Here is a 20,525-nt window from a genome sequence, read left to right as displayed (position 1 = left end):
TTTCCTCATCTTGAAACGAAACCAGCATTCCACAATATGATCCACAGTCCATAACACTTGAGCCCTTTCGTGTTATTAATGGTCCTTTTGTGGTTATTATTGAGTTTGATTTCAATGGCTACAATACAGTTTCCTTGTCTAGTTTTGAAAAAGAGACTGTGGAATGAACGTGGTTTGGCTTTTTTGCAATATAAAGGGTTCTCGCTGTCCATGGTTCTGAAAATCCTTTTCAAGATTATTGGTTAAATATAAAAAACGGTATAGGGTTTCATGCTCAAGACATCCGTGACACTTACTTCTGATTATTTGGAGAGTGTTTTGAACATTTCAGATACATATAACTTTAAAGAAGATCCTCTTCAGAAATCATGTTCAACATCTTCTGTCCCTATTATAATGGACCACTGGGTGTCAGTGTTCAGCAGTGTAAAGACAGAGGGGTTTGCTAAATCGTGAGTAAAAGCAGACTCTGCCCCATTCACAGAGTGTTTTTCAGCTCAACCACAAAGAATGGCATCGTGTCCTTTATTGATCAATACTTTTCTCAGCTAACTAGTTTTTCTGAAATGTAATTTTCGGACAACGGGAGGTCATATTTTTTTGCGGGTATTTGTGGATAATATTTTGAATGATTTCAACAAGAAGACAAAGGACAAAGAGGAAATACGATGTCTTGGTCGCGTCCCCTGCTTTTCTCTCTGCTCGTCTGCTTTGGTGATTTTACTTCAGCTCAGATAAAATACTCGACTCCAGAGGAAGTTAAAGTGGGAACTATCATTGGAAATGTTGCCAAGGATTTGGGCCTTGAAGTCAGTACCTTGACAAACCGGCGTTTTCGCATTGTGCACGGAGCTCATGACGAGCGATTCGAGGTAAACCCGAACAATGGGGTTTTGTATGTTCATAAGAATCTCGACAGGGAAGAGATGTGCGATAAAGATGGAGCTTGTTTAAAGGATCTGAAAATTGTTGTGGAAAATCCACTTGAGATCCATTATGTCACTGTGGAAATCACAGATGCTAACGACCATGTACCGACTTTTGTCGAGAAAGAAAAGGTTATAGAAATAGCAGAAAACACTTTTCCAGGAGCTCGATTTCAATTACCAGGTGCCCTTGATCCAGATATTGGAGTAAACTCCGTCCAACGGTACAAGCTGAGTCAAAACGATCATTTCAATCTAGAAATACGAGATAGGGACGATGATAAAATTCCCTTTTTAGTGTTGCAGAGGCAGCTTGACAGAGAGCAGAAAACAACCCATAGCTTGATTTTAACAGCTATAGATGGAGGCACACCGTCAAAATCATCTAATCTTAATCTTACAATAAATGTTCTTGATATCAATGACAACAGACCGACTTTTTCTAAAGAGGTTTATTCTGTGACATTGCAAGAAAATGTTGCATTGGATACTTTTGTGATAAAAGTGAATGCAACCGATCTCGACGAGGGAACTAATGGGGACGTCGAATATTCATTTGGGGGCGATATTAATTCAAAGGTGCTTGATCTATTTAATCTAGACAGACACACAGGCGAAATTATAGTTAAGGGACACATCGACTATGAAACTGCTGATGTTTTCAAGTTAAACGTTCAAGCTTCTGACAGAGGTCAACCTCCGATGACAACGGATTGTAGAGTTATAATAAAAATTCAAGATTTCAACGATAACAGACCAGAAATCGAAGTTACATCCATATCTAGCATGGTTCCAGAAAATGCAAAACATGGGACCGTGGTTTCTCTTATTAGTATAACAGACCGTGATTCTGGTCTCAATGGCAAAGTAAAATGCTCTCTGTCTGGGGATGTACCATTTGAATTAAAACCGTCATTTAAAGAAAACATGTATTCATTGGTGACAAAAGAAACACTGGACAGGGAAACAGTGTCCCATTATGACATTTCAATAACAGCTACAGACTATGGTGAGCCGCCACTGTCCGCATTTAAGACATTAAGTATTCAGGTGTCAGACGTGAACGACAACATCCCGGAGTTCTCACAAAGTCCACTGGAATTATATTTAACAGAAAATAATGCTCCTGGAGAATCAATATTTTCAGTGAGTGCTGTTGACAAAGACTTGAACGATAATGCTGCAGTATCCTATCGTATAACTAGAGGGGGTGGCGGTCATAATGATATGGCATCTTTTCTGAATATAAACCCTGAAAATGGACAAATAACCGCGCTGAAAGGTTTCGACTTTGAAACAGTGAAAACGTTCCAGTTCCAAGTTGTGGCCACAGATTCTGGAACTCCGTCACTAAGCAGCAACGTCACAGTGAACGTGTTCATTCTGGATCAGAACGACAACGCTCCAGTCATCCTGTATCCAGTCAGCTCCAACGGTTCTGCTGAAGGTGTGGAGGAGATTCCCCGCAATGTGAACGCAGCACACTTGGTGACTAAAGTCAGAGCCTATGACGCTGATATAGGATATAACGGCTGGTTACTGTTTTCACTGCAGGAAGTGACTGAGCACAGTCTCTTTGCTTTGGACCGCTATACAGGACAGATCAGAACATTTCGCTCATTCACAGAGACAGACGAGGCTGAGCAGAAACTGGTCATACTGGTCAAAGACAATGGAAACGTTTCCCTCTCTGCAACAGCTACTGTCATTGTCAAAGTTGTGGAGCCCAAAGAGGCTTTTGCTGCTTCTGATGTTAAAAGTGCAACAAACGATGATGAGGAGAGTAATGTCACTTTTTATCTCATGATAACTTTGGCCTCAGTTTCAGCACTTTTTCTCATCAGCATCATCGTGCTCATTGCAATGCAGTGCTCCAAATCCACAGACTACACTTCCAAATATCTACAAGAGACTAATTATGACGGGACACTGTGTCACAGCATCCAGTACAGATCTGGAGACAAACGCTACATGTTAGTGGGACCCAGAATGAGTATAGGATCTACTATAGTCCTGGGCAGCCATGCTAACACACTAGTGCTCCCTGACAGGAGGAGAACATCTACTGAGGTAAGAATTTCAAGAAAGATTAAATCCTTATTTCTTTTAATTAATTTAAGTCATTTTTTTTACATATGTATTTGATCGAAAATCTTAAATACAACTTGGTAATGTTGTTGCATTTATCTACGGACACGAATGTGTTTGATTTGGTTCTTTCATTGTCTAATTTATCATACAACGTGTTTGTAAATATAGGAAGACATGTGAAAATTAAAATATTTCTGACAAAATGGCAAGGATAGCTTACATGCACACTGTGGAATCCTCTCGTCCTACTTTAGTATATTGCTCATAGATAAACGCTTTTGATTAAAAGGAAAAAAGTTACATTTAATTTAGAGTTTACCCATTTTAAAGAGGACGGTTCTCTGACTTTGATTGTGCCTGCTTTCCATAGTACTGAAATTAAAATGGTTGTCTTTACAAAAAAACAGATTTATGATTTAAGACTTTTGCTAAGAAATTGGTGGCAGTACATTCTGAACATGTGTTTCGGACAAGAGCTGTTTGCAACAACATTGTTGTTGTTTTAAAACGGATAAACTGTACTTGTAACAGATGAAGCGTGTTCTGCGACACCTGATTACTGCTGTTGATGGCACTGAAACACAAGAGTTTCAGCAAACAGCGTGAAATAACATTATATTCAAAGATCAGTTAAAGAGTGCCTTGGTGGGTGTCACAAAGAGCGAGAAAGACAAACAGACCGACAGAAAGACAGAATGTAGTGAGTTAAAATGCTAACAGATAACTTTCCACTGTTTTGTGTGGACATTATATATACACTCTTCTTTCTTTTCTGTTCTTACTTCTCTTACAAAAACAATGCAGTCCAGGTATTTCTCAGTTATTACCTCTGGGTGTCACTATTATATTAGATGACATCAGACCAAGTGGTCCCTCCCCTTTCAAAGCTTTTGTTTCCATAGTGAATAGAGCACAGACGGTTTTTGGACTCGAGACAACCAGTCGATGGAATTCATCTTTCCGGTTGAAAATGTGTGGTATTAAGCGTGTTGGACATATTTAATTATATATGGAAGTAGCAGGTTTTAGGGAATATTACTCTTGTTGGATTACGATGGGAATTGACACAAAAACGCGAACAATGGGCTTCTACTGCTTTGCTTTTTATTCGTCTTTACTGCTGCTGTTCGGGACACAGGCTTCAGCTCAGACACGGTACTCTATCCCAGAGGAGCTGAAAGAGGGAAGTGTTGTTGGAAATGTTGCAAAGGATCTTGGTCTTGACACCACCTCTTTGACTGATCGACGGTTCCGTGTTGTGTCTGGCAGTAAGGACGCTATATTTGAAGTCAACCATAATAACGGGGTATTGTATGTTCACCGGCATATTGACAGGGAGGAGCTCTGTGAGGGCACCGGTGCATGTCTCGTGGAGCTCAAAATCCTTGTTGAAAACCCTTTGGAAATACATTACGTTGTCGTAGAAATTACTGACGTTAATGACCATGCTCCTAGTTTCCCAGAAAAAGAACAGACATTTGAAATAGCTGAGCAAACATTACCGGGACGGCGATTTCAACTGGAAACTGCTCGTGATCCAGATGCTGGAATTAACTCTATTCGTACATACACTTTGACTTCAAATGAACATTTTGAAGTAGACATTCGTCAAAGTGACGAAGACAAAATACCATTTTTAGTGCTGAAAAAATCATTAGACAGAGAACAAAATGACAAACACACGCTGCTGCTGACAGCGATAGATGGAGGTAAACCTCAAAAATCAGGAACATTAAATGTTACTATTATTGTTCTTGACAGTAATGACAACCGTCCAATGTTTAGTCAGGAGATTTACCAAATTGAAATACAAGAAAATTTAGCAATTGGTACTTCAATATTTAGAATGAATGCAACAGATCCAGATGAAGGGACGAATGGGGAAGTCGAATATAGCTTTGGTAAAAGCTTGAGGCGAAAAATAAATTTTAATTTTGAATTGGATAAATTAACTGGGGAGATTAGAGTAAAGGGATTGGTGGACTTTGAAGAAAACGACGTCTATAAAGTCGATGTTGATGCATCTGATAAAGCTTCACCACCATTAACGGGTGAGTGCCGGCTAATTATAAAGATTAAGGACATCAATGACAATCCACCTGAAATAGAAGTCACTTCACTGTCAAACACAATTTCTGAAGATTCAAAACCTGGAACAATTATTTCATTGCTTAGCGTGACAGATAAGGACGCTGGAGTCAATGGAAAAACTATCTTACAAATCTCTAATGAAGTACCTTTCGAGTTAAAACCTTCTTTTAAAGAGAATGTATACTCAGTTGTCACTAAGGGACTTCTGGATCGAGAGCAGGTTCCAAGTTATGAAATAACAATAAGAGCCACTGATTGTGGTGAGCCTCCATTATCTTCTTTTAAAACTCTCAGTATTCAGATATCAGATGTAAATGACAACAGTCCACATTTTGAACAAAACCCTTTACAGTTTTATCTGGTAGAAAATAACGTTGCTGGAGCTTCAATATTCTCTGTGAGCGCAACAGACAATGACATAAATGACAATGCAGCTATTTCATATCATATTGTGAGAGAGGGAAGTCAAAATGGTATGACATCATTTATTAATGTAAACTCTGAAAACGGACACATAACCGCGCTGAAAAGTTTCGACTTTGAAACAGTGAAAACGTTCCAGTTCCAAGTTGTGGCCACAGATTCTGGAACTCCGTCACTAAGCAGCAACGTCACAGTGAACGTGTTCATTCTGGATCAGAACGACAACGCTCCAGTCATCCTGTATCCAGTCAGCTCCAACGGTTCTGCTGAAGGTGTGGAGGAGATTCCCCGCAATGTGAACGCAGCACACTTGGTGACTAAAGTCAGAGCCTATGACGCTGATATAGGATATAACGGCTGGTTACTGTTTTCACTGCAGGAAGTGACTGAGCACAGTCTCTTTGCTTTGGACCGCTATACAGGACAGATCAGAACACTTCGCTCATTCACAGAGACAGACGAGGCTGAGCAGAAACTGGTCATACTGGTCAAAGACAATGGCAACGTTTCCCTCTCTGCAACAGCTACTGTCATTGTCAAAGTTGTGGAGCCCAAAGAGGCTTTTGCTGCTTCTGATGTTAAAAGTGCAACAAACGATGATGAGGAGAGTAATGTCACTTTTTATCTCATGATAACTTTGGCCTCAGTTTCAGCACTTTTTCTCATCAGCATCATCGTGCTCATTGCAATGCAGTGCTCCAAATCCACAGACTACACTTCTAAATATCTACAAGAGGCTAATTATGACGGGACACTGTGTCACAGCATCCAGTACAGATCTGGAGACAAACGCTACATGTTAGTGGGACCCAGAATGAGTATAGGATCTACTATAGTCCCGGGCAGCCATGCTAACACACTAGTGCTCCCTGACAGGAGGAGAACTTCTACTGAGGTAAGAGCTTGGAAACAATGTAACAAGTATTCATAGACTGTCTTCTCTCTCATTGCTATGTGTTCAATGACACACTTTCTTTCTTTTTTTACAATCTTAACACGCCTCGAGTACACAGACAACAACCGAATAACAAAAAAGTAATTTGTCTATGTCACAAGACATTCTTGCTTCATTTACGCGTCATTATATCGTTGTTTTTTTTGCGATGATGCATGTTTCCTTAGGTTGATGCTCATGTGCCAGTCAGTGATCTTAAACATGATTAGCTTCAATGTATATGACAAATATATTTTGGCCGTGTTTTTTTTATATTTAAACCCCATGAAGCAAAACTTCTGGTCACGATCAAACCACAGCTGTATGTGTGATTGGTACAGGCAAGTAAAGCTGACATTTGTCATCAAGAATGAGACCTGGAAATTGAACAATGTAGAGCGCTGTCCGTGGTGCTGAACGTAGCTGCTTTTGGTTTTTCGGCAGAACATAGCCGCAAACAGAACCGTTTTAAAAATCATGAAACCCATTAACCCTACCATTTTAACATCGAGGACCAAACACATTAAATGAGGACATTGTTAACACATTGTTTTAGCTAAACATTTAAAACCTTGAACAGGTGATTGGATGCTGAAATCGCAATGGTAGTAAGGGCTCTATTACATATATTCACTTTGAAGATTGCAGGAAAGCCTTCTACTTGCCCATTGACCTCTGGGTGGCAGTATTACATTGGGAAACATCATGAAACGTTGTCCCTCCCCTTCACATATCTTTTGTTTGCTCCATGAAAAAGCAAAGGAGACATTTGAAACGTGCTCGCCAACTGATGAAATCGTGTTGTGCTTTTTGTCACTGTGCGACACACAATGGGTTTGATATAGACATTTATAAAGGAACGGACTTCTTTGTTTGAATGTGCTGCGGATAACGATGGAAATGGAAAGACAGTATCGAGGAAAGCTCTGCTCGCGGTTTGCTCTATGTTTGTTTCTTCTGTTGTTGGTTGGAAATCGGGCTTCTGGAGAAATACGATATTCTATTCCAGAGGAGGTGAATGAGGGAACTGTTGTTGGAAATGTCGCGAAGGATCTTGGACTGGATATCACCTCTTTGTTTAATCGACGGTTCCGTGTTGTTTCTGAATCTAAGGATGCATTTTTTGAGGTAAACCGGGACAATGGTGCTCTCTACGTCCATAGGAAAATCGACAGAGAGGAGCTCTGTCAGGGTAGCGGTGCTTGCATAATTGAGTTAAAAGTCATAGTCGAAAACCCTTTAGAAATACACTACATAGTGGTAGAGATTACTGACGTTAACGATCACACTCCTAGTTTTCCTGAAAAAGAACAGACTTTTGAAATATTTGAACAGACATTAACAGGACGACGTTTACAACTACACACAGCTCGTGATCCAGATGCTGGATCTAACTCTATTCGTACATACACTTTGACTTCAAATGAACATTTTGAAGTAGACATCCGTCAAAGTGACGAAGACAAAATACCGTTTTTAGTGCTGAAGAAATCATTAGACAGAGAGAAAAACGACAAACACACGCTGCTGCTGACAGCGATAGATGGCGGTAAACCTCAAAAATCAGGAACATTAAATGTTACTATTATTGTTCTTGACAGCAATGATAACCGTCCAATGTTTAGTCAGGAGATTTACCAAATTGAAATAGAGGAAAACGTTGAAATCGGCACATCCGTATTTAAAATACATGCCACAGATCCAGATGAAGGGACTAATGGGATAGTTGAATATAGTCTTGGAAAAACGCTTAAGAAAAAAGTCTATGACATTTTTGAATTGGACAAGATAACTGGGGAGATTCACGTTAAAGGGGTTGTGGATTATGAGGAGAACGACGTTTATAAACTTGATGTCGAGGCATCCGATAAAGGAACACCTCCACTGGTAGGTGAGTGTAGAGTCATTATAAAAATTAAAGATATCAATGATAATCCACCTGAAATAGAAGTCACGTCACTGTCAAATACAGTGTCTGAAGATTCAAAACCTGGAACAATTGTTTCTCTAATCAGAGTGAAAGATAAAGACTCTGGTGTCAATGGCAAAATGATTTCAAGTATAACCTCAGAGGTGCCTTTTGAATTGAAGCCCTCCTACAAAGAAAACACTTACTCAGTTGTCACTAAGGGGCATTTGGATCGAGAGCAGGTGTCACATTATGAAATAACAATAAAAGCCACTGATTGTGGTGACCCTCCCTTATCTTCTTTTAAAACTCTCAGTATTCAGATATCAGATGTAAATGACAACAGTCCACATTTTGAACAAAACCCTTTACAGTTTTATCTGGTAGAAAATAACGTTGCTGGAGCTTCAATATTTTCTGTGAGCGCAACAGACAATGACATAAATGATAATGCCGCTATTTCATATCATATTGTGAGAGAGGGAAGTCAAAATGGTATGACATCATTTATTAATGTAAACTCTGAAAACGGACACATAACCGCGCTGAAAAGTTTCGACTTTGAAACAGTGAAAACGTTCCAGTTCCAAGTTGTGGCCACAGATTCTGGAACTCCGTCACTAAGCAGCAACGTCACAGTGAACGTGTTCATTCTGGATCAGAACGACAACGCTCCAGTCATCCTGTATCCAGTCAGCTCCAACGGTTCTGCTGAAGGTGTGGAGGAGATTCCCCGCAATGTGAACGCAGCACACTTGGTGACTAAAGTCAGAGCCTATGACGCTGATATAGGATATAACGGCTGGTTACTGTTTTCACTGCAGGAAGTGACTGAGCACAGTCTCTTTGCTTTGGACCGCTATACAGGACAGATCAGAACACTTCGCTCATTCACAGAGACAGACGAGGCGGAGCAGAAACTGGTCATACTGGTCAAAGACAATGGAAACGTTTCCCTCTCTGCAACAGCTACTGTCATTGTCAAAGTTGTGGAGCCCAAAGAGGCTTTTGCTGCTTCTGATGTTAAAAGTGCAACAAACGATGATGAGGAGAGTAATGTGACTTTTTATCTCATGATAACTTTGGCCTCAGTTTCAGCACTTTTTCTCATCAGCATCATCGTGCTCATTGCAATGCAGTGCTCCAAATCCACAGACTACACTTCTAAATATCTACAAGAGGCTAATTATGACGGGACACTGTGTCACAGCATCCAGTACAGATCTGGAGACAAACGCTACATGTTAGTGGGACCCAGAATGAGTATAGGATCTACTATAGTCCCGGGGAGCCATGCTAACACACTAGTGCTCCCTGACAGGAGGAGGACTTCTACTGAGGTAAGAGCTTGGAAACAATGTAACACGTATTCAGAGACTGTCTTCTCTCTCATTGCTGTGTGTTCAATTACACATTTTCTTTTTTTACAATCTTAACACGCCTCGAGTACACAGACAACAACCGAATAACAAAAAAGTAATTTGTCTATGTCACAAGACATTCTTGCTTCATTTACGCGTCATTATATCGTTGTTTTTTTTGCGATGATGCATGTTTCCTTAGGTTGGTGCTCATGTGCCAGTCAGTGATCTTAAACATGAATAGCTTAAATGTGTATGAAATATAACTTTAAATTGACCAACATTTCACAAAATATATTTTTTATATTTAAACCCCATGAAGCAAAACTTCTGGTCACGATTAAACCACAGCTGTATGTGTGATTGGTACAGGCAAGTAAAGCTGACATTTGTCGTCAAGAATGAGACCTGGAAATTGAACAATGTAGAGCGCTGTCCGTGGTGCTGAACGTAGCTGCTTTTGGTTTTTCGGCAGAAGATAGCCTTAAACAGAACCGTTTTAAAAAACATGAAACCCATTAACCCTACCATTTTAACATCGAGGACCAAACACATTAAATGAGGACATTGTTAACACATTATTTTAGCTAAAAATGTAAAACCCTGAACAGGTGATTGGATGCTGAAATCGCAATGGTAGTAAGGGCTCTATTACATATATTCATTTTGAAGATTGCGGGAAAGCCTTCTACTTGCACATTGACCTCTGGGTGGCAGTATTACATTGGGAAACATCATGAAACGTTGTCCCTCCCCTTCACATATCTTTTGTTTGCTCCATGAAAAAGCAAAGGAGACATTTGAAACGTGCTCGCCAACTGATGAAATCGTGTTGTGCTTTTTGTCACTGTGCGACACACAATGGGTTTGATATAGACATTTATAAAGGAACGGACTTCTTTGTTTGAATGTGCTGCGGATAACGATGGAAATGGAAAGACAGTATCGAGGAAAGCTCTGCTCGCGGTTTGCTCTATGTTTGTTTCTTCTGTTGTTGGTTGGAAATCGGGCTTCTGGAGAAATACGATATTCTATTCCAGAGGAGGTGAATGAGGGAACTGTTGTTGGAAATGTCGCGAAGGATCTTGGACTGGATATCACCTCTTTGTTTAATCGACGGTTCCGTGTTGTTTCTGAATCTAAGGATGCATTTTTTGAGGTAAACCGGGACAATGGTGCTCTCTATGTCCATAGGAAAATCGACAGAGAGGAGCTCTGTCAGGGTAGCGGTGCTTGCATAATTGAGTTAAAAGTCATAGTCGAAAACCCTTTAGAAATACACTACATAGTGGTAGAGATTACTGACGTTAACGATCACACTCCTAGTTTTCCTGAAAAAGAACAGACTTTTGAAATAGCTGAGCATACACTGCCAGGAAAACGATTTCAATTACACACAGCTCGTGATCCAGATGCTGGAATTAACTCCATTCGTACATACACTTTGACTTCAAATGAACATTTTGAAGTAGACATCCGTCAAAGTGACGAAGATAAAATACCGTTTTTAGTGCTGAAGAAATCATTAGACAGAGAGAAAAACGACAAACGCACGCTGCTGCTGACAGCGATAGATGGCGGTAAACCTCAAAAATCAGGAACATTAAATGTTACTATTATTGTTCTTGACAGCAATGATAACCGTCCAATGTTTAGTCAGGAGATTTACCAAATTGAAATAGAGGAAAACGTTAATGTTGGCACTTCAGTATTTAAAATACATGCCACAGATCCCGATGAAGGCTCCAATGGCATAATTGAATACAGTCTTGGAAAAACTCTGAAGAAGAGAGTGTATGACATTTTTGAATTGGACAAGATAACTGGGGAGATTCACGTAAAAGGGGTTGTGGATTATGAAGAGAACGACGTTTATAAACTTGATGTCGAGGCATCCGATAAAGGAACACCTCCACTGGTAGGTGAGTGTAGAGTCATTATAAAAATTAAAGATATCAATGATAATCCACCTGAAATAGAAGTCACGTCACTGTCAAATACAGTGTCTGAAGATTCAAAACCTGGAACAATTGTTTCTCTAATCAGAGTGAAAGATAAAGACTCTGGTGTCAATGGCAAAATGATTTCAAGTATAACCTCAGAGGTGCCTTTTGAATTGAAGCCCTCCTACAAAGAAAACACTTACTCAGTTGTCACTAAGGGGCATTTGGATCGAGAGCAGGTGTCACATTATGAAATAACAATAAAAGCCACTGATTGTGGTGAGCCTCCCTTATCTTCTTTTAAAACTCTCAGTATTCAGATATCAGATGTGAATGACAACAGTCCACATTTTGAACAAAACCCTTTACAGTTTTATCTGGTAGAAAATAACGTTGCTGGAGCTTCAATATTTTCTGTGAGCGCAACAGATGAAGACATAAATGACAATGCAGCTATTTCATATCATATTGTGAGAGAGGGAAGTCAAAATGGTATGACATCATTTATTAATGTAAACTCTGAAAACGGACACATAACCGCGCTGAAAAGTTTCGACTTTGAAACAGTGAAAACGTTCCAGTTCCAAGTTGTGGCCACAGATTCTGGAACTCCGTCACTAAGCAGCAACGTCACAGTGAACGTGTTCATTCTGGATCAGAACGACAACGCTCCAGTCATCCTGTATCCAGTCAGCTCCAACGGTTCTGCTGAAGGTGTGGAGGAGATTCCCCGCAATGTGAACGCAGCGCACTTGGTGACTAAAGTCAGAGCCTATGACGCTGATATAGGATATAACGGCTGGTTACTGTTTTCACTGCAGGAAGTGACTGAGCACAGTCTCTTTGCTTTGGACCGCTATACAGGACAGATCAGAACACTTCGCTCATTCACAGAGACAGACGAGGCTGAGCAGAAACTGGTCATACTGGTCAAAGACAATGGCAACGTTTCCCTCTCTGCAACAGCTACTGTCATTGTCAAAGTTGTGGAGCCCAAAGAGGCTTTTGCTGCTTCTGATGTTAAAAGTGCAACAAACGATGATGAGGAGAGTAATGTCACTTTTTATCTCATGATAACTTTGGCCTCAGTTTCAGCACTTTTTCTCATCAGTATCATCGTGCTGATTGCAATGCAGTGCTCCAAATCCACAGACTACACTTCCAAATACCTACAAGAGACTAATTATGACGGGACACTGTGTCACAGCATCCAGTACAGATCTGGAGAGAAACGCTACATGTTAGTGGGACCCAGAATGAGTATAGGATCTACTATAGTCCCGGGCAGCCATGCCAACACACTAGTGCTCCCTGACAGGAGGAGGACTTCTACAGAGGTAAGAGCGTCTACACATACAGAACAAGGGTCTTGTTTTCTGTCAAGATTAATATTGCAAGATTTATTGTCTCATGGTTTTTGGTTTCTTCTTCAGCACGTCTAAACTATCTTGAGAAATTGTTTAGACAGTCGCTTTGATGCCCTGTGCTTTCAAAACACAAATGCCAGTTTGTGGGCTTTCTATATTGGCGGATTTCATTTTTCTTTATGCCAGGACTCAAAGTTTGAAGCACATTTTCTCCCACTTCCTTTCATCCACAGACTATCATACACACCTTTCAGTAAATGTAAACCTCACAAATGTTGGTAGATAGCGTACTTTTACAAATTATGAATCTCTCAAAGTGAGAGTATAACAAGTAAGTGTCATATCCCCTTATATTGGGAACATGCGGGCAACGAGTTGTTAATCATAATTTTACATAGATTATGACGATAAGGCGGACGAGACTGCGGGTGTATTGTATATCGCTGTCCATGGTGCTGAAACGCGCTAACTTATTGTTTTCAAGCAGGAATACTAGTAAAGCTATAAAGTCATAGTTAATGAGTTCATGTGTTTTCAGTTGCTTTTCATTCAAACTGTCTATTTGAGTATTTTAGGTGCATTGGAAGCGAGGCGCACAGCTTTAATTTTAATAATTTTAATAATATAAGATGACAAAAATAACATAGATTTGACTTCCAAAGTGCTGTTTATGTTTTGAGTTGTTTATGGAGTGCCCCTACAAGGGACGAGTCTTGGTCATGAAGTCACTGTCCATTGTGCTGAAAACAAAAAAGCGTGGGGAGTGTGTTTGATAAAGCCACGATCAAAGTAGCCAATGTGCACCATATGTGCCTACGTTTCTTGATGGAAATGAGGGAATGCCTTTTTTGAGGAGGAAACTATCTGGAATGTGATCACTTGGTGTCACTATGCGAGCAGAAAAGCGTTTAAAGAGACGCCTTTGTCTGAGATTAGGGTCCTCCCCATTGTGGGCATGGATTTCATATTTCAGGACTGGGTGCATCCCTTGCTCTCACTGCAACGATTTTAAATCCACAAATAGGATAACATTCAAGAAACAGCACACTTTATTGAACATAGAGTACGTTTTTTGTTTTTGATGAGGTCGTTATCCTAAGACATGGATATTTATTTTCATCTTTTTGCTCTGGAGCAAAAAAGACCTGGACCATCGCGAGAGCAATGGCGGTGGGTCGCTTTCATTGTTTTATCAGGTTTGCTTTGGAGCACAGTTTCCGCGCAAATAAGATACTCCATCCCCGAGGAAGTTGAAAAAGGAACCGCTGTTGGGAATATAGCAAAGGATTTGGGGTTAGAGAAAAGCACACTGAAAGAAAGAGGATGTCGTGTTGTGGAGGGTTCAACGGAGTCATTCTTTCATGTAAACCAGAACGACGGATTATTGTATGTTGACCGTGTAATTGACAAAGAGAAGGTTTGTGAGAGGAATAGTGTGTGCTTAATAAATCTGAAAACCGTGCTGGAAAACCCTCTTGAAATTCATTATGTGACTGTAGAGGTGCTGGACGTGAATGACCACTTTCCCACCTTCAACACCAAAGAGTCACGTCTCGAAATTTCAGAGTCCGTTCTCCCAGGCTTGCGTCTCCAGCTGCCAGCAGCACACGATTCTGATGTCGGTCAATTTTCTGTCCAGGAGTACAAACTTAGTTCAAATGATCATTTCCGTTTGGAAGTCAAAGATCGGGGAAAAGATGGAAAAATACCGATATTAGTTTTACTAAAAACGCTAGACAGGGAAACAAAGAAAAATCATAAGCTGCTACTAACAGCCATTGACGGAGGAAAACCAAGTAAGTCCGGAACAGCTGAAATAATTGTTGACGTCTTAGACATTAATGATAATATGCCAGTATTTAACGAAGACACTTACTCGGTTCTTTTGGAAGAAAATGCTCCTATTGATACAACAATTATAAAAGTAAATGCTTCTGATTTAGATGAAGGTTCCAATGGCGAGGTTATCTATTCATTAGGCAAGAATGTGAACAGCAGAATACGCGAACTTTTTCGTGTAGATCCAATAACAGGAGAAATTATTGTTCGAGGACTGATAGACTTTGAATTAGAGGAAAGTTATGAAATTGATATACAAGCGTCTGATAAGGGATCTGCTCCTTTGAGGACGGATAAAAGTGTGTTGGTGAATATTGTGGATTTAAATGACAACATCCCTCGAATAGAGATTACATCGTTTTCGAGGGCAATACCAGAGGATGCTAGACTGGGAACCACTGTGGCATTAATAAGTGTCCATGATAAAGACTCTGGTCTTAATGGGAAAGTTATTTGTTCATTCGATAAAGATGTTCCATTCACATTATCACCTTCTACACATGACAACATGTATTCTATAGTCACAAAATCGCTCCTAGATAGAGAAAAACAGTCTAAATATGATGTAACAATTGTAGCAAAAGATGCAGGTGTGCCATCGTTGTCTTCTGAAAGAAGCATTAGTATTATTGTATCGGATGTAAATGATAACAATCCAAAGTTTTCAGCAAGCCCTTACACATTTTATGTTACTGAGAATAACTCTCCGGGAGCTACAGTGTTTTCGGTGGGGGCATCTGACCTCGACGAAGGAGATAATTCTCGTATTTTGTATAATATTTTAAGAAATGGAAAAGAGAATAACAACAATCATGCATTCAATCTCAACATCAACTCTGAAAACGGAGATATATTGGCTCTGAAAAGTTTCGACTTTGAAACAGTGAAAACGTTCCAGTTCCAAGTTGTGGCCACAGATTCTGGAACTCCGTCACTAAGCAGCAACGTCACAGTGAACGTGTTCATTCTGGATCAGAACGACAACGCTCCAGTCATCCTGTATCCAGTCAGCTCCAACGGTTCTGCTGAAGGTGTGGAGGAGATTCCCCGCAATGTGAACGCAGCACACTTGGTGACTAAAGTCAGAGCCTATGACGCTGATATAGGATATAACGGCTGGTTACTGTTTTCACTGCAGGAAGTGACTGAGCACAGTCTCTTTGCTTTGGACCGCTATACAGGACAGATCAGAACACTTCGCTCATTCACAGAGACAGACGAGGCTGAGCAGAAACTGGTCATACTGGTCAAAGACAATGGAAACGTTTCCCTCTCTGCAACAGCTACTGTCATTGTCAAAGTTGTGGAGCCCAAAGAGGCTTTTGCTGCTTCTGATGTTAAAAGTGCAACAAACGATGATGAGGAGAGTAATGTGACTTTTTATCTCATGATAACTTTGGCCTCAGTTTCAGCACTTTTTCTCATCAGCATCATCGTGCTCATTGCAATGCAGTGCTCCAAATCAACAGACTACACTTCAAAATACCTACAAGAGACTAATTATGACGGGACACTGTGTCACAGCATCCAGTACAGATCTGGAGACAAACGCTACATGTTAGTGGGACCCAGAATGAGTATAGGATCTACTATAGTCCCGGGGAGCCATGCCAACACACTAGTGCTCCCTGACAGGAGGAGGACTTCTACTGAGGTAAGAGCTTTAACACGGAGTTATATATATGTTTTTGCTGTTGTTCAGGTGTGTATCACACTGTTTGCAGTTTGAGGTTATATGTTTCTTATTCGGAATGTTTCAACTATAGCTTCAGGAAAATTTGTATGGTGTTTTCTCTTTTCAAAAGAACAGATTTCACTTCGCTTTCCATATATTTTTTCTTATTCTTCTTCTGTGTGCAAACGCTGCTGAGTTATGCACAACGTTCTCTCAGGTCTTCTCCAGTTACACCCAAACTATTTCCTGAGTCGTTATGAACCGGTGTGTGTGTATGCCGTTTAGAAAAATAATATATTTTCCCAGTGGGAGAATAGAACAAGTCAATGTCATACCAGCTTCTGTTTGATAAAGATTGTCATAGATATTTTGTCAATGGCCATTTTGATTGTAATGATATTATGAAAAAAAGGACAGGTTATTTTTTTTCATAATATCATTACAATCAAAATGGCCAAACTTGTTGTATTTTTAGTTCAACCAAAAGTCACTTTACTTTGGCATATCAATCAAAAAGACAAAGTATGACGAAAAGTCTGCGTCGAAGGTTGAAATAGCTATCCATGGTGCTGAAATGCCCTGACTCTTTTCGGACAGAAATAAAAACAAAGCTGAATACACGGCAACGGAAGGTAAATATGCGCTTTTCTCGATTGAAAAGGGAAATACTTCCCTTGATTGTAACTGCTTTTGGGGAACATAGGGGCAGACGGTTTTGTCAGAGCATTATTAAATGTGATCAACTTCCTAGTTGATAATGTTGTCGGTCTGAATACCACGATAGTGCCAAAGGTTTAATAACCTAGGACAAATGATGTGGATGGGACAGAAAAGAGGCCACGGCACTGTTTGAAATCGGTATTCATGGTGGTGAAATTCAATAGCTGTTTTCAAGCAGACTGAAAGCAAAGCAGAACATGAACTTATTTTTGAATTGTTTAGTATTTGTAATTTTATTTAAATGGTAAATTACAAGTAACCTTTCTTAGCATATATATACAATTGCTTTCATATGTAGAAGAGTGAAAAAGTAACGTGGTACTATGTATGAGTCATGCCTATAGAATTGTGTATTAGGTATCGTGTTTTTTCACAGCCTGCGTTATCTCCGCTTCTTTTGTGATATCGTCAGGTGTGATTTCTGATTAAGGTGTATATATATTCGTTATATATGTATATATGACTTTTAATCAAATAAGGCATGTATATAGTCCACTTGGTGTCACTGTTACACCATTAGGGCCATCGCAGATTGTGTCCCTCCCCTTATAAAGCTTTTGTTCGCTTCTTCGCAGCAGAGGAAACGCTTGAATTGAACATGCAAGCCGAATGACATCGTTTGGTTGAGATGTATAGAAATATGATGCTAAACAGGTCGGATATTTGACTTGTTGCAGAGACGCGATTTTGTGTGTTAAAAATAGCGCTGGATCACGATGGGGAGACAAAGGCGCTCTAAATCACAGAGCTACGTTTGGTTTATCTTTCATTTTTCATTACTGCTGGTCGTTGGAAAACCGGCGTTGGCTGAATTGAGGTACTCTATACCAGAGGAGATGAAAGAAGGAACCCTTGTTGGAAATGTTGCAAAGGATCTTGGTTTGGACAAAGCATCGTTAGTCGATCGACGTTTCCGTGTTGTTTCTGGATCTAAGGACACTTTTTTCGAGGTTAACCCGGACAATGGAGCCTTACAGATCAGTAAGAAAATCGACAGAGAGGAGCTGTGTGAGGGAAATGGTGCATGCTTAATGGAGCTGAAAATTCTTGTTGAAAACCCGTTAGAAATCCACTATGTAGCTGTAGAAGTTACTGATGTAAATGATCACGCCCCAAGTTTTCCTGAGAAGGTACAGCAATTAAATATAGCTGAACATGCACCTTCGGGAACGCGGTTCCAGCTACACGCTGCGCGTGATCCCGATGCTGGGAGTAACTCTATCCGCACTTATACATTAACCACAAATAATCACTTTGACATAGAAATAAGTCAAAGCGACGAGGAAAAACTTCCATTTTTAGTGCTGAAGAAATCTTTAGACAGAGAACAAAAGAAAGAACACTTGCTAATTCTAACAGCTGTTGATGGAGGTAAACCTCAAAGATCAGGGACTTTAAATGTTTCCATAGTTGTCCTTGATATAAATGATAACCGTCCAACGTTTAGTCAGGATACTTATCAGATAGAAATATATGAAAACGTTTCAGTTGGTACTACTGTAACAAGAGTGAATGCAACTGATCAAGATGAAGGGGCCAATGGGGAAATAGAGTACAGACTCAGTAAAGCCTTAGCACGAAAAGTTTACGAGATCTTTGAACTGGATAGTTCAAGTGGAATAATTAAGTTGAAAGGAGAACTGGACTTTGAGGGAACTGAGATTTATAAAATAGATATTGAGGCGTCGGACAAAGGGACACCTCCGTTAACAAGCCGGTGTAGAGTCGTTATTAAAATAAAAGACGTCAATGATAATGCTCCAGAAATAGAAGTCACATCACTGTCAAATACAGTGTCTGAAGATTCAAAACCTGGAACAATTATTGCACTTATAAGCGTGATGGATAAAGACTCTGGTGTTGATGGAAAGATAATTTCAACCATAAACAACGACGTACCTTTTGAATTAAAACCTTCATACAAAGAAAACACTTACTCAGTTGTCACCAAGGGACTTTTGGACCGAGAGCAGGTGTCACATTATGAAATAACAATAAAAGCAACTGATTGTGGTGACCCTCCCTTTTCCACTTTTAAAACTCTCAGTATTCAGATATCAGATGTGAACGACAACAGTCCACATTTTGAACAAAACCCTTTACAGTTTTATCTGGTAGAAAATAACGTTGCTGGAGCTTCAATATTTTCTGTGAGCGCAACAGACAATGACATAAATGACAATGCAGCTATTTCATATCATATTGTGAGGGAAGGAAGCCAAAATGACGTCATGGCTTTTCTCAATATAAACTCTGAAAATGGACAAATTTCTGCGCTGAAAAGTTTCGACTTTGAAACAGTGAAAACGTTCCAGTTCCAAGTTGTGGCCACAGATTCTGGAACTCCGTCACTAAGCAGCAACGTCACAGTGAACGTGTTCATTCTGGATCAGAACGACAACGCTCCAGTCATCCTGTATCCAGTCAGCTCCAACGGTTCTGCTGAAGGTGTGGAGGAGATTCCCCGCAATGTGAACGCAGCACACTTGGTGACTAAAGTCAGAGCCTATGACGCTGATATAGGATATAACGGCTGGTTACTGTTTTCACTGCAGGAAGTGACTGAGCACAGTCTCTTTGCTTTGGACCGCTATACAGGACAGATCAGAACACTTCGCTCATTCACAGAGACAGACGAGGCTGAGCAGAAACTGGTCATACTGGTCAAAGACAATGGAAACGTTTCCCTCTCTGCAACAGCTACTGTCATTGTCAAAGTTGTGGAGCCCAAAGAGGCTTTTGCTGCTTCTGATGTTAAAAGTGCAACAAACGATGATGAGGAGAGTAATGTCACTTTTTATCTCATGATAACTTTGGCCTCAGTTTCAGCACTTTTTCTCATCAGCATCATCGTGCTGATTGCAATGCAGTGCTCCAAATCCACAGACTACACTTCCAAATATCTACAAGAGACTAATTATGACGGGACACTGTGTCACAGCATCCAGTACAGATCTGGAGACAAACGCTACATGTTAGTGGGACCCAGAATGAGTATAGGATCTACTATAGTCCCGGGCAGCCATGCCAACACACTAGTGCTCCCTGACAGGAGGAGAACTTCTACTGAGGTAAGACTTTCCCAAGTTGCAAAGGTGTTGTTTTCTGTCAAGACTTGTGTAGCACAATTTGTGTAATTGATTATTTGTGGTGTCTTATTCAGCGTGTTACTTAAGACAGAAGGTATGGCGTCTTTTTATTTTAAAGGAGACGATTAAAGATTTCATGGATTACTATAATGTTGCT

The 20,525-nt window shown here is 40.1% G+C and overlaps 3 protein-coding genes across 8 annotated transcripts in view; all 3 read left to right on the top strand.

Annotated features, from left to right (window-relative positions):
- Positions 1-20,525, top strand: part of LOC109990510 (protocadherin alpha-C2) — a 196,522-nt gene that overhangs the window by 5,867 nt on the left and 170,130 nt on the right. Inside the window, exon 1 of one of the 6 annotated variants that reach the window (XM_065958488.1) lies at positions 513-2,996. The exons of 2 other annotated variants lie outside the window; for them this stretch is intronic. In XM_065958488.1, coding sequence (XP_065814560.1) covers positions 669-2,996 — 2,328 coding nt within the window. In that variant the 5' untranslated portion in view covers positions 513-668. Of the gene's footprint in view, positions 1-512; positions 2,997-4,000; positions 6,427-10,546; positions 13,016-17,872; positions 20,351-20,525 lie in introns of those variants that run through there. 3 more of the 6 variants (XM_065958472.1, XM_065958482.1, XM_065958485.1) reach the window with 3 other exon arrangements.
- Positions 7,070-10,140, top strand: LOC109980320 (protocadherin alpha-8-like). Its single transcript, XM_065959042.1, has 2 exons — positions 7,070-9,714; positions 10,108-10,140. The coding sequence occupies exons 1-2, from the start codon at positions 7,360-7,362 to the stop codon at positions 10,138-10,140; spliced, it is 2,388 nt and encodes a 795-aa protein (XP_065815114.1). The 5' UTR covers positions 7,070-7,359.
- On the top strand, positions 13,685-17,875 carry LOC109990470 (protocadherin alpha-8-like). The gene is made up of 2 exons (XM_020642613.3): positions 13,685-16,538; positions 17,855-17,875. The coding sequence occupies exons 1-2, from the start codon at positions 14,148-14,150 to the stop codon at positions 17,873-17,875; spliced, it is 2,412 nt and encodes an 803-aa protein (XP_020498269.2). The 5' UTR covers positions 13,685-14,147.

Source organism: Labrus bergylta, chromosome 9 (assembly GCF_963930695.1).
Source record: "Labrus bergylta chromosome 9, fLabBer1.1, whole genome shotgun sequence".
NCBI lineage: Eukaryota > Metazoa > Chordata > Actinopteri > Labriformes > Labridae > Labrus > Labrus bergylta.
This window is presented reverse-complemented; position numbering and strand designations above follow the sequence as displayed.